Source organism: Nestor notabilis, unplaced genomic scaffold, assembly GCF_000696875.1.
Source record: "Nestor notabilis isolate BGI_N333 unplaced genomic scaffold, ASM69687v1 scaffold26233, whole genome shotgun sequence".
In the NCBI taxonomy this organism is placed as follows: Eukaryota; Metazoa; Chordata; class Aves; order Psittaciformes; family Psittacidae; genus Nestor; species Nestor notabilis.
Window position 1 is genome coordinate 21648 of NW_009920953.1, and position 13644 is coordinate 35291.

General features: G+C 47.6%; 1 protein-coding gene across 1 annotated transcript; it reads right to left on the minus strand.

Moving 5' to 3' along the window:
- Nucleotides 1-9241: 9241 nt before the first annotated feature.
- IRF1 (interferon regulatory factor 1) lies at nt 9242-13600 on the minus strand. The gene is made up of 9 exons (XM_010010926.1): nt 13514-13600; nt 12547-12646; nt 12178-12354; nt 11605-11654; nt 11345-11480; nt 11033-11158; nt 10498-10541; nt 9807-9942; nt 9242-9342 (listed from the first exon to the last, which is right to left on the minus strand). Exons 1-9 carry the CDS (start codon nt 13598-13600, stop codon nt 9242-9244), a joined length of 957 nt encoding a protein of 318 aa, XP_010009228.1.
- Nucleotides 13601-13644: the final 44 nt, after the last annotated feature.

Genomic DNA, 13644 nt, shown 5'->3' on the forward strand with positions numbered 1-13644 from the left:
TTAAATGTTGTGACCAGCACCTGTAGCTCTTTCCTTAAGCTCAGCACCCTGCCATGCTCTGGGTTTTCTGTGGAGCAGCTTAGCCATGGGCATGTCTCAGTGGCTGCATCCTGCTATCAGCAAGGGCTTTGTTTTTTAGCACAGGGAGGAAGGAAAGGAGCCAGTAGGTCTGTTTATCTGAAAGCCGAGGTCCTGATGTGGCAGGACCAGCTCTACAAAGTGATGTGCAGCAGAGCCAGACTGGGAGCTGGCATTGTGTCACCTCCTCCTTGCACCAGGTACTTTGTTATTGTTTGGTGCTTTTATTGCTTGTTACCCAAGGATAGAAGTGCTTGAGATAAACTATGAGTGCAACCCTGCTGGTGGGGATGTGCTGGGGTTAGGGAGGAGACCTCCAGCTAATATACTGGGACACTAGGATGAGAAATAAGGGCAGGTAAACTGCAGGGTCTGGTGTTTAGTAGCTCTTGATCTGGGGTGTCTAATGCCTTAGATATGTATCTAAGGAAGCTTTCATATTGTTGTTTGAACTAGGTGTGGTTTTAAAGGGCTGCAGTCATTCTTGGGTTTAATTCCCTGTTACCCTCAGAGGATTAAATCTTGCCTGCAGGCAGTACTGTCTGCTGGGCACTTGTTGGGTATGGGCTTGGAGGGATAAGAGCAAAACCAAATGTTTATGCAGCAATCAGCCTGCCAGACCTGCAGGGTCATGAGCAATGGTAGGGTCACTTCCCATCCCATTGGTGAGATGTGGAGTGGAAGGAAAGGATATATCCGTATTAGCTTCAGGGAAAAGACAGTATACGAGGAAGCGAGTTCTTAGTCCTTCGGGTACGGCCTTACCTGATGCCCACAGGCACCTCTGGCAGTGCTGTGCTGCAGCAGCAGCAGGCTGCACCCTCCAGCTAGGCAGGCTATAGAAATGCTTTGACAGAAAGTGGCTTAGACTAAATCTCCCCTGGTTAGAGAGGCACCTCTGCAGCCACCACCCCAAGCAAAACCAGGGAGTTTTCAACTGCAGAACCTCCAACAGCCACACAGGACGCGCCCTGATTTATGCACCAAATACCAGGAAAGGCTTTAGTTCTGTTTGTCACTTTGCAGGCGGTGACGGTTGCTGCAGCATGTGAAATATGTCATGCCTGACACCTCAGTTCAGGAAACAGTGGTTTGCCCAGCAGAGGTGCAGGAGGCAGCGAGTTGTTATCATATATAACATGAGCCTTTCTCACAGCTGCTCTCCGTTCACTGGGCTGGTTTTCAGAGCAGGAGGGCTCTGCACAGAGGGCAGTGGCGGCACGTGCGGCAGAGGACATGTCCCAGCTCTGGAGTGTTCTGTTGGGTTTTGCCACCGTAGTGAGTTGGTTTTCCTGCGGGGCTGGGCTCGCATCCTGCAGACCTCAAGGTTCCTGTTCCTCCAGCACAATGTGCCTCAGGTTTGCTGAACGCAGAGAGTTCACTGTGAAACTGCCGCTGAAGTGGCTCCAGCCACCTCTGGGTTGTTACTGTGTGAAGTGTGTTGAAAATCCCCCCCAGCCCCTTCCCAAGAGGTCGGGAGGTAAGGGCAGGGCTGTGCCAAGGGGATGCTGTGTCCATCCTGCAGGTGGGAAGGCAGCAGTGGGGTTTGTGCTTGGTCCTCTTGACTAGGAGGAGATAGACCCACTGCTTCGCTGGGGTCATTCCCTTGCTGAGCTGTTTGTCAGGGATGGGGATGAGGGGGTTCAGCCTGTGCTTCCAGCACAGCTCTTCACACTTCTCCATGAGAAGTTGCTGTTTTGAGGGAGGGGAGTTTTCCTGAACGTAGGAATTGCATTCAAGCTTTGCCTTGGCTTTGCTGCCAGCACATGCTTATGGCTTTCACGTGCTGCTGCCCATCTCAAAGCAGAGGTTCTGGAGTGTTGGGATGAACTCGGCAGCAAACAGGATCTGGGAATTGAGGCCCCAAAATCAGTCAGCTCTGGTACAGCTGAGTAAGGGTATTACCTAGGTAGGTCCAAGCCTCTTTAAATCAATGGGGAAAAACTTCTGTTGCCTTTAACTGTAAGGGAAGATAACATTAAATCAGCTAAGAAAGGGCAGTTTAGTATTAGCGCCTGAATTAAACACACCCCAACCTGAGATAAGGTCAGTCAGAAGATGTAAATGAAAAACAGGTCCAAGAACACAACCTGCAGTTCTTGTGGGTTTTCTAAGTCCTCTTCCTCTTCTTAACGATAGTTTTCCTCTCCCTGGCTCCTGGAGAAAAAGCCAGTCAATGAGGCAGGCTCCATGCGTGGAATGTGCATGTAGCATCAGCAAGCTGTGCTGGTTTGGACCTTTCCCCTTGTCTACCTGGGTAGCATTAAGTACAGCAGCTGGGAAGCATCTGGTTGTTGTAGAACTTTTGCAACCCTTGTGGTTCCAATAATATTCTGTAGGCAACATCTAGGATGCTTTTGGTGTGGCTCAGATGCAGCTGCTGATTGTTGGTGTGAGCTTGAAGGATGTTGCATGTTAGTAGATACAAACTACATGAGATCTCTTGATGTGATGCAGCTTGTGCTGGGATTTTTGGCACGCAGCCTGAGATGATACAGCTGTTCCATGAACATTAGGCAGATGAAACACAGCTTTGCTGTGGACCCAGCCTGCACTGGGTGAGCTGGGACCTCACTGTGGAGTGTGTGGAGCTATGGGACAGAGCAAATGGTGGCTTGAATCACTTGGTCATCCTGGTACACCCTTGGGAAAGTCTCTTGTGGGCTTCCAGAAGCATGGGGTGCTGCATTGCGGAGCAGGAGAAACCCCTGTGAGGCTCCTCCAAAGGCAATAGCAAAGGGTTGCTCTGGGCAGGACTCAGATATAACACTGAGTTATTTATGTGTAATGTGTATGTGCTAACATGGTTCACATGCTGCTTTTAAATGATGCCCCAGGTTATCTATGCCATCTCCCTCCAGATCTTCTTTAATAATATCCTACAAACTAGCCACAAGGCTGGGATCAGCCCAGCACAGTCCACACGCTGCTCTCTGCTCCCTCTGCTTTCTTCAGCAATGATGCTGGTGAAAACAAAGTCCTGCCTGTCTGGACTTGGCTCCACAATTAATTTCTTCTGCCTAAAGACTGTTGGTGAAATGCTTATTGTTTTTAGTTCTTGACAGAACAAACTCAGCAAACATTCTTGTAATGCAGGTATCAGAACTGGGCATGTTCAGTGTTGATGCCTGTGGTTGGTCTGGGTCTTGTTATTTAATAGCCCTGCTTGCAAATAGCTGATACGTGTAATGCTTGTGCTGGCTTCATTCTGAATTAGGGCCAGCATCCTTATGCTGTTTTCTGTCCTTCATTCCCCATGATATCACTGCTAAACCACCACATGCTTTGAACGGAACAAAACCTCCACTGCTTTCTGGTTTCCCAGAGCTCCCCAGACCATTACCCCATCCTCCTTCCAGTGAAACCTGCCCCTTAACCACTCCCTTGCTTTTGTATTTTTAACCACTGCCCCATGCAAACAAAGTCCTTCCCTTTGCCAGTGGCAGCCACTTCTGCTAAGGCAGTTGTGCAGAGCTGGCGAGGTTGAATTCCCCTGGAAGATCCCCAGAAGCTGCTGCAGCATCTCCGCTTGCCCCAGCGCCTCTGGGCTTTGGTGCTGTGGCCACGTGCTTGCAGCACAGCATGTCGCACCGTGCAGGGCGAGCAATGCACAACAGGCAGGCACTTACTTAAAGTGTGAAATTTCCTGTCCCAAAATAGGCTATGAGTTCATCTGCAATGGCTGAGCATCCTCCGTGCAGGCAGTCACATCATCGTTTGGGATGCTCATGTTGTGTGAGCAATACTCACTGCTGCCGTTCTGGCCCGGTTCTGGTGCTGCTTTCCAGGGAAGAGCTGCGAGCAACTGGATGTGCCACCAGCCCAGCCTTCTCCTCCCTGCTGGTTTTGGTGACTGAGATGAGATCTGCCCTCCTCACTGTCTTCTACACCCATGGCTGCTGACCCTCCTGGGTGCCCCATCCTCCTTGTCACTCCTGTTGTGCTGTCTGTGATTTAGCACCACTCTTCCCCTTGGTCAGCAAGGCAGTTAGAGTTCATCCCTGGCAGCCTCAAGTCCTTAACACTGGTTTGACACCTCTGCTGACATCCAGCTGATGACCAATGTCTGCCAGCAGGATGAGCAGGTCTTCTAGGCTTTAGGTGATTTGTGGCTTCTGCTGGTTTGAGTTCATGTGGCCTTTGAGCATTCAGCTCACTGGCAGTGCGTGCCATCCTCTTGTTTGGAGAGGGCCATGGGAAGCTTTCCCCATCTCTTCCCAACTGCTTCCCTCTCCAGTGGAGCTGTGTTGGAACAGGGTGGCCAAACACAGCCTGATGTGGCAGGGAACTGCACTGGTTGATTTGCATCCTGATGTTAGGAGAACAGGGAAGACCAAAGGTGAGAGGGGAATGACATAGTGCACGAGCAGCTTGAGCTACACGTGTTGTGCTGCCTGCTCAAACGTGCTTTTATTATTGCCTTGTTTCTTTTGCACATGGGAAGGCTGGGGAGGGACGGGGTGAGTTTAACGGGAGAAACAGTGAAGGGGATGGAAAAATGTGGGAGGAAAAGGAGCTCTGGAGTGCAGCACTGCAGTGGAAGAGGGTGCAGAGTGGTCTGAAGCACTCGGTATTATAGAGGAAAACACAACTTAGAAACAGTTTGTACATTAAAATGTGAGTTTCCTCCCTTTGTCTCTTTCTAGGGAAGCTTTTTTCCCCATCTAAACTCTAAACGTGACTTTTCTACACACAGTATTTCTTCCCTTGGCATTCCCAAGGGAGAGGTTTCTGCCCTGCAGAACTTTGTCCTCCTTGTGTTCTGTGTACAAACATGGGGGGGAAAGTGGGAACTGGAAAGGAGGAATGATCCAGCACAACAGCAGAGAAAAAATGTTTGCAGCCCGAACTGCTATCTAAGCAGCAGTTTGCCTTTGCACCATAAACAAATGTTCCACTACTTTCTGCAGTTATAAATTCATACCTTTGGTCTGCAGCCTGCTCTCCTTTATAGGTGTGATACTGCAAACCGTGTGACTGCCTGGAAATCTGTCCCATTATCAGGACTTAATCACCACAGCAAATAAAGGTGAAACCATAACTGCAGGCTCGGCTGCTGGAGAGCAAAGCTCATGCAAGGTGCCATCGCTCCAGGCAACCAGGAGCAAAAGGTTCCTTTAGAAAGTTCTCACAGGTTGCTCCTAATGAGTGACTAAATGATGAGCAATGTGCTAAGTGGTCCACTGTGTACGAAGTTGTGCTTCCCTCTAATTATGGAAGGGCATTTTAACAATCCATTTGGACAAAGACCAGGAGAAAAGCAACAACTCTTTACTTACAGGTTGAGTTTTCACTAGGAAAAGCTGCAGTTAACAGGTGAGTGATATCCTTGCGTCTGTGCAGCACTGAAAATCCAATTAGCATGAGCCAAGGTCTTCTCCTGCCATCACAGAATCGGAGAGACTGGTTTGTGTTGGAAAGGACCTTAAAGCTCCTCTAGTTCCAACCCCTGCCCCGGGCAGGGACACCTTCCACTATGTCAGGTTGCTCCAAGCCCCTGTGTCCAACCTGGCTTTGATGCCTGATGCTGCAGCAGCCATATCGGTGCCTAAGTCGTTGAAGGGCTTTCCCAGATTGTGGGACTGTTTCTGAGGTGGTCGTGTCATTTTCAGGAGGTTTTGTCCTGTCGAGATCCTAAAGCTCTAAAAAAAAAAAATGCCAAAACAACAAAACAGAGAATTTTGGGTGTTTTTAAATGCTTTCAAGGTTTGCAAGTGAGCTGCAACCAGTGATGGTTTAAGTGTGGTGTAAGTGGTAGAGAGCCTCTGCTCAAGCAGCCTTTGGAGCCTGCAACATTAGCTCCATTCATTTCCCAAATGACCACTGATTATACAAGGGCTCCTCTTGGTTTTCAAGCACAGAAAGGTGAGCTCTCTGGTTTTACAACTGTTATTGCCTATAGATCTTTCTCACTGTTGTGCAAGGATCATAGCACAAGAAAGAGATCTTGCCCTTCAAGCCCTGCCCATAAAAGCTTTCCTTTTATTGCTTTGTCTGGGTTTGGCAGGGGTGAACTCTCTCTAGTGACCTGCTCTCCTGCTATGTGATTGCTTCCCAGCTGAATTTAGCTGTGTGCACAGTAAAGGTGAAAACAGGAAAGCCAGCTGAGGTTTGCTGAGTTTATGAAGAGCTTGATTAGGGTAAGCAAGTTCGGAAGAATCCAGTCTCAAGGGTTTTAAGCTGTTTTCATCACGAAGCCTATGCAGGAGGTTATCCTGAAGCTTTCATGGTGCTCCTCTGGGTACAAGAAGCCTAAAGGTCTCCTTAGTGTGCACTGGGTGAAGAAACGTGGTTCTATAAATCGCCCAGAGGTGATGGAGGAGCCAGCCAGGCATCGATGGCACTGCAGCCTCCAAGTCTGAGCATGTCCTACCCCTCCTGAGCTACAGAACATGACTCCCTTTTTTTTTCTTTTCCCCTCCCAAAGAATTCAAAGCAACAAAACCAACAGCAAAATACTTTGAATTTGGCGGTTATTCAGCCACTGAAGCAATTGGATGGATAAATTCCACCCCATCACTGGCGAAATACCTGATGTGCTGTTGGTCATGCAGGTACCTTGGCATGAAGGAAAGCATCTCCTCTGTCCTGGTAAAACCCCCCTTGCAGCGTGTCTGTGGGCTCAGTGTGAGGCACTGGCTGCTGTTTTCTTCTGTCCTCAAGTCTTGGTCGAACCTTTTACCTGTGAAACCTGAAGTGCTGGGTTTTCTGTGTCTGAGCATATTTGAAAAACTTGCTCCTTTCAATGCATGAATGGGCAAATTAATCTCTACCTTATTTTTAGCACTGTTTGCATCATAGAAAGTTTCCCTTCTCTCTCCCACACGTCCCCCTGTGTCTAACAAACTTGCAGTGGTTTCTAGACAAACCCGATTTCCTGTGGTTATGTGGATGCCACCCAGATGATGTCCCTTCCTGGGGGCACAGAGGTGGCTCCAGGTCCACCAGCCCCATGCACTCTCCCTGCCTGTGGCCGCAGCTGGCCGGGGCACAGGTCTGATCTCTTGGGTCACCTCTTTGCCTGTGCACATTCCTGCCCTAGACCTGCGCTGGGTACTGGTGCAGGGTTTGAGCTGGGGGTGATCCAAGGCAGCAGCCCTGGTACCCAGAGGGTTCCTGGGTGGATGGATCCCTCTCCAGGGGGTGGACCTTTGGGCCAGACACTGCGGTGGGGTGACAGTAGGTCAACACCCTCCCGGCTGCTGCTCTGCAGAGTTGGGATGACGCTGTAGGAAGCTGCTCTCTGCCTGGTGCTGCCTGCTTTGGGTTGTCTCAGACAAGGCCAGTTAATGACTAACTGGTGCTGCAGCAACCCTGCCCAGCCTCCCCCCCACACACTGCCCATCCACCTTGCAGTGCTGGATCCAAAACTTTTCCCTGTGCTGGATCTGAGACCCACCACCACCTGCTTCCCATGACACATGTATTTTTTCCCCTTCTTCCCTGGGTAAACCCCACATCTGTTCCTGTGTGCCTGCAGGCTGAGTCATAGCAGAGCCTGTGCTTGTTCCAGCCCTTTGGGTTCAACCTTCCTCTCCTGCAGCCTGATGTTCTCCTCAGTTCACTGCTGCTCTTGTTCAGTCAATGAAGTTATTCCCCAGAGGCCAGCACAGCACAGCTTTGTTCAGCACAGGGGTTTTCCAGGCAGTTTTAGATGCTGGTGGCTGCAGCTGGAGATACTCTGCCTCAGCTACACTGGGCTCTTGCCTCCCACCCCAGATGATGAAATACCATGTCAAGCCTTTCCAGCCTGGAAGTATGGCAAATGAGTAAAATATGCTGGGGAAAACCAGCTGCTTTCCCCTCGCCTTGTGTTGTGCACTTGCTTTCTTTTTAGGCAAATGTGAGTTCTTTAGTTAAGGTCTTCACTGCTGATGTTATAGAAGTTGATGGTGTCACTGATGGGGACACCCATAGCAGGGTCTTGGTGTGTAGGTTTGTTTAATAGCAAAGCCTGTGACCCTGCTCTGATGTGCAGATGTTGGCAGATAAAAATCAACTGCTCCACATGTGCTCAGGACCTGGGACAAGCAGGATTCCACCCATCAGCTGCACTGGGATGAGGGGGAGTGGAAAATGGGAACAAACTAGTGAATTCCATGTGCTTTCATGACTCATGAGAAACCCCCTCCGTCTGCCTCAGTCAACAGCACGGCTGTTTGGGTATTTCTAAGGAATCTAGAATTCATTCTTGGAGCAATCCCATGAGAAAAAGTAAACATACCATATATAAAACATCTTTATTAAAACAAATATACAGCATTTTATATACAAAAATAAAATGTACAAGAAAATAGACCATTACAACTTAGTGATTAGATTCCTAGGTATAACACACACACTTGAACCTCTCCCATCCGCGTTCCCCTGCTCATGCTGGTGCAGGGGCTGCGGGTGCTGCCACTAGGAGGGATCCCAGAAAGGCATGGAACAAATTAAGAGCTCTGCCCCTATCAGTGCAAAAGTTGTCATGCAGCAGCTCTTCGACTATTATGTGGAAGTACATATGGCATGCCTATGAGCAGGTAACATCCTATGAGTGAACCTGGGTAAGTGTACTACGTGGAAGCAAAGCCTAAACTGGATTTTCACATTTTATTGGTCTAAACTATTTATGCACTTGAAAGATCTGAAAGATGAACTACATGATGGAATAAATCAAAGAAGAGAGGGCCAATTAGTGCAATTTTCCTGACTAAGTGTATGACAGTCGTTAAGCTCAATGTCACCAGTGTTGCACAGGTAAGCAGCAACCAAAACTAACAGGTCAGAGACTCGTTTGCAGCATGTCTCCTAAGCACTCCATGGGTAAAGTGCTCATCCCATCTCACGCAGGGAAGACAGTTTCTCCTCCCCAGACCTCCAGCACACTCAGCAGTACCCCACCAGGTCACATCCATCAGCAGAAGCTTCACCTCCAAAGCGATGACAAGGTATGAACTGCAGCTGAGCATCTTGGAGCCAGGAGGCCTGCTAGTGAGGGGATTCCTTTCTCCTTTCTAATTGATAATGGAGTTTTTCTTGCTAACCTTTTCAGGCCTAAAAGTTAAACGGAATAGAAAAGCTACTTTCTTCAGTCAGTAACAAACAATTTCTTCCATTCTCTTCAGGCTTGTCAAAGTTTCTACCCAAGAGCAGTTTGTGGTCAGAGGAAGCCAGGGGTTTACAAGCCACAGGGAATGACTTGCATGGGAGGTCTCACTGTCTCCAGCCAGGGGGACTCGAGGCTATTTTTCAGGTCAAAGAACCTGAACTCCAACTCTCCTAGACAAAACCAAACACGGGTGAGTACTGAATCGCATGCAGCAAGAGCAAAATAGTGTATGTGTGTGTACAAATATATCTAAAACTAAAAGGTTGCTCTAATGTGAGTAAATACCTTAGACTAATATTTTGCTACAATACTCCAAACACTCTCTACTGAACTGTCCTATTTCAGCTAAGTGGAAATTCTTCAGTTACATTGCAAGGAGTTCCTGAAAGCTGACGTAAGTTACACACGTATAACCCTAAGACAAAGCTGTAGAATACTCTTACTAGAGGTAGTTTTTCTTTTCCTCTTTACCAACAGATTCCTTACAGCCTTCCAACAGCCTACTTTGAAATCTCACAACACAGGGATGTGTGGATTCCTCCATCTGCATTGCTCCCTCCCAAGTAGTGTCCTGCATGAAAACCCTGCATGATCCCATGGCCTTGCCCGTTGGTGATAACTGAGGAGTCTGTACCTGAAGTTGTGTCGATCTCCCCATCCTGCTCCTTGTAGCTGTAAGTGTTGCACATGGTCTGTGTGCCCGGCTCGTTGGTGAGGAAGCCTTTCCCCCCAACACTAGTGGTGTGCCAGTCTTGGGCTGGTTCAAACAGCTGTAAGGAAGTAAGGAGATGGTAAACCCCACTTCTTTCCATGGGTGCAATGTTCTGTTTCTTTTCCTTAAGTAGGAGATAGGTCAGCAAAAGAGCTCACATTATATCTCCTCGTGCTGTTATATAAAACTTGGTTTACTTCCAGTTAAAAAAAAAAAGCTAATGCAAACCAGTGATGAACTTCCCATGTTATCAGTGGGATGAACACGACACGTCTGGAAATGCAGATTAAGCTCCGTGTGTGCCAGAGGTGGAGGGAAGAGCAAAATAAAGTCTAGAGAACTTCTGCAGACTCTAATACAGCAGCTTCTACTTCTAGCAGAGCTCAGCAGCTTCCTCTGACTTTCACATCAGAGTAAATACTTCCATGGATGTGTCCTCTCCATGTTTAGGAAGTAGCCTTCTTTTCATATTTTTCAGTTCCTCTCTTGGTGCAAACAACAAGGATTACATGATCAGCTCGGGAAGGACTGATCAGACAGCTCCTTCCCCTCCTCTCTTGGTGCAAACAACAACTTTGACCAATTTTATTGTGACCAGACAGGCTGGTTTTACCTTAAAAATATCCGAATTCATTTCCTCTTCATCTTCGTCTGTGACTGTTTCGTGAGTACATAAAAAAGAGAAGAAAACAGACATAGATGTCAACTTTTCACGTTATCCCTTGCACTTCCGCTTCTTCCCCACACAACCCACTTCATATTCTCTTGTCACACACCACCACTACCTTTTACTTCCCCCCCAGCGATGACACTGAGGAGGTGCTCTCCTAGGTTTGAGGTGCAGTGGCCCATCAGCACCTCCATCCCCACAGCCCTTCATCTCAAATGCTCTTCAACAACCCGAGACTCACCAAAGCAGAACCTACTTGGTAGACACGAGGAAGATGATTTGCACCCCAAGTGAAGAACCACTCTGGTACATCCATATCTATTATGGTTTTCTCTATTGGGAAGCATGGTTACCTCTGCTGCCACTACTGTACCCAACTCTTGTTTCTCCTGATGCCCCTCCTTCATCCCACTGCTTTGCTTTCAGCCTGCCTCCAGGAGACCAATGAAAGACAGGGGTAGGAAAAAAAGCTACCCACCTTCTGAGGATGAAGCCAGGGGAGAGACCTGGAGCTGGTACATGTCATTGGTGCTGTCAGCCATGGTGATCTCCATCGTTGACCTCCAGTCAGTCAGGGAGCCGCTCACCTCGCACGGGGAGAGGTCTGCAGGATGCACCAGGAGGAATTGGCACTCAGGAGAGACACGACCACCTCTATTGCCTCCCTGCCCTCTGATGGCCCAGCCAGGCCCAGCCCCAAGACTCATCTGTGTCTTTTGGTGCAGAGATTATGGGTTATGCACGAACAGCGCTTTCCACTCTGCTCACAGAGCTAAAAACCGAGTCTCACCTAAGGTGATGGACGTGCTCTCAACCTCCGCTTCCTGCCCCATGTAGTCATGGACAGTGTAGCCACAGTGGTCATCTGCCAGAGGAGTGTTGGTTAGACTTTCTGCTGACTCCTCTGTCCTCGTATCTTCATAGGACTACAAAAATAAGGGCAAAGCATGAAAAACTTGCCTAAGAATGTACAAGTTCCCATATGAACAAAAAAAGGCATGAAAACCACCAAAACCTCTAGCTTTTTCAGCAGCCTCCGCAGACACGTACCTTTCTCTTGCTCCTGTTTCTGGATTCTCTTGAAGACTTTGACTTCCTTTCTGTTAAATAAAAACAAGATGAACATGAGAAAGGGCTGATATTTTAGGTGAGTGTGAGCTCTTGCAGCTTTGAGCCCTGCTCAGCAAGCTCTGCTGCCGCTGTCAGCAGCGAGTCCCAGTCACCTCCTGATGATGCCTTTAGGCATGTTCAAAGAATCCAGGATAAAATGAACCGTATGTACAAACTGGACACAAGAGGAAAACTTTTCACAGTGAGAACAATCAGCCATTGGAATAACCTCCCCAGGGAGGTGGTAGAATCCCCAACATTGGACACTGTTAAGATCTGGCTGGACAGGGTGCTGGGACGCCTAGTCTAAGTCATGCTTTGACAAGAATGATCCTTAAGGTCCCTTCCAACCTGGGATTCTATGAACTGTTACCACTGGCAACAATCAGTGCCATACACCAGTGGTGCCAACAGGTCTGTCATGACCCTGCATATGTGGAGTAGGACGTTTAAGTGATGCTGAAGTGCAGTAGCAGACGTGGTGTAACCCCAGCTGGATTCCTGAGGACTTACCTTTCTTCTGATCCTTTGTCAAGGGTGGAAGCATCCTGTAGACCCTGACAGCACTGGAGCCTTTGTTGATGCTTTTATCCTTCACTTCTTCGATGTCAGGCAGTGAATTCATAGCGCAGCGGAAATTCGCCTTCCAGGTTTTCGGATCAGGATCTTTCTCACCTACTTTGTATCTTCCTATAAACAAGAGATGGGGGGAGTGTTCAGACTTTTCAGTGGTAGTTCTTCCCACCACAAAACCAAATTACTTTTCTATTTTCTAAAACACACAGTAGTAGTTATAAACTATAACTACCTGAGATGTAAGTCAAGACAAAAAGTGCCTTGAGATACGGATGTGACTGAGGGACATGTAAAGCCAGCACACACCTGTATGAATGGCCCAGCTCCGGAAGAGGCAGGCGTCCTTCTCCATGTCCCAGCCGTGCTTAGCTGCATGTTTCCACGGGATTTGAAACATCATCTTGTCCTGAAGTGAAACCAATAGAGATTTGAATTAAAAACTGTCAAGTGCCAGTTTGGAGCAAAGGATTTAATCAAAGAATTCTCATTAGCAGCTCAGAAATTTTATAAACTCTCTGCTCTGTATCTTAATTAAACATCCACTGTCCAATCTATTTTATTCATGGTATTTAAGGCTTTTAATGACTTCTGAAATGTGGGGAAAACCCCACGTATGGTACAGTACAAGTAAGCAATACTGTTATATTTATCCCAGAATCATTTAAATACATCCTACGTTCATTTAAATTGTATCTAATCTGTTAGTATGTCATAAGCTACAGTATATTTTCTAGGTACACTTTGGTAGAAAAGCCCTTTTTAAAGTTACCCATAAGATCCTGCAGGAATCCTAAGGAAAACATGCCCTAGCTTAAATATCACCTTGGGATGGATATGGAGACTTCAGAGAATGAGACCTGGCTCCATGAGCCCTGTGCTACAGGTACAGGGATGTGGCTTTGGATCAAAAAACACAGCATTTCCTTCAGACCAAATATTAAACCTGGGAGTCTAAGAGTAGCTTCTGAACTGGGGCAGGGGGTGTTACAAGAGATCTTGGAGTTTTCTTGGTTCTCCATCATGTTAAGTCTGCTTCTATTGTAATTTATAACTTCTCTCCTAGGAGTTTTCCCAGGAAAAATGGAGCTACCAACCTGTGTACCAACCAGAGCTACATTTTCTGCAAACAAAGGTACTTGTTTTTTAAACATAATGCAAATTTTCTCCATGTTTTCCTTCCTTTATGACCTTAACTCCTGTTTAGCATCATCTAAGAACAAGGATTGTTAATGACACAGAAGTAATACTGATAATAGTAGTAAACAGCCCTCACCTTGTTAATCCATATCAGTCCTGGTATTTTATTGGAATTAATCTGCATTTCCAACCAGGGCCTCATGCGCATTCTTGACACTGGCATCTTGTCTAAGGAAGAAGTAACAGGTCAGCAAAGTCTCCCCGCCG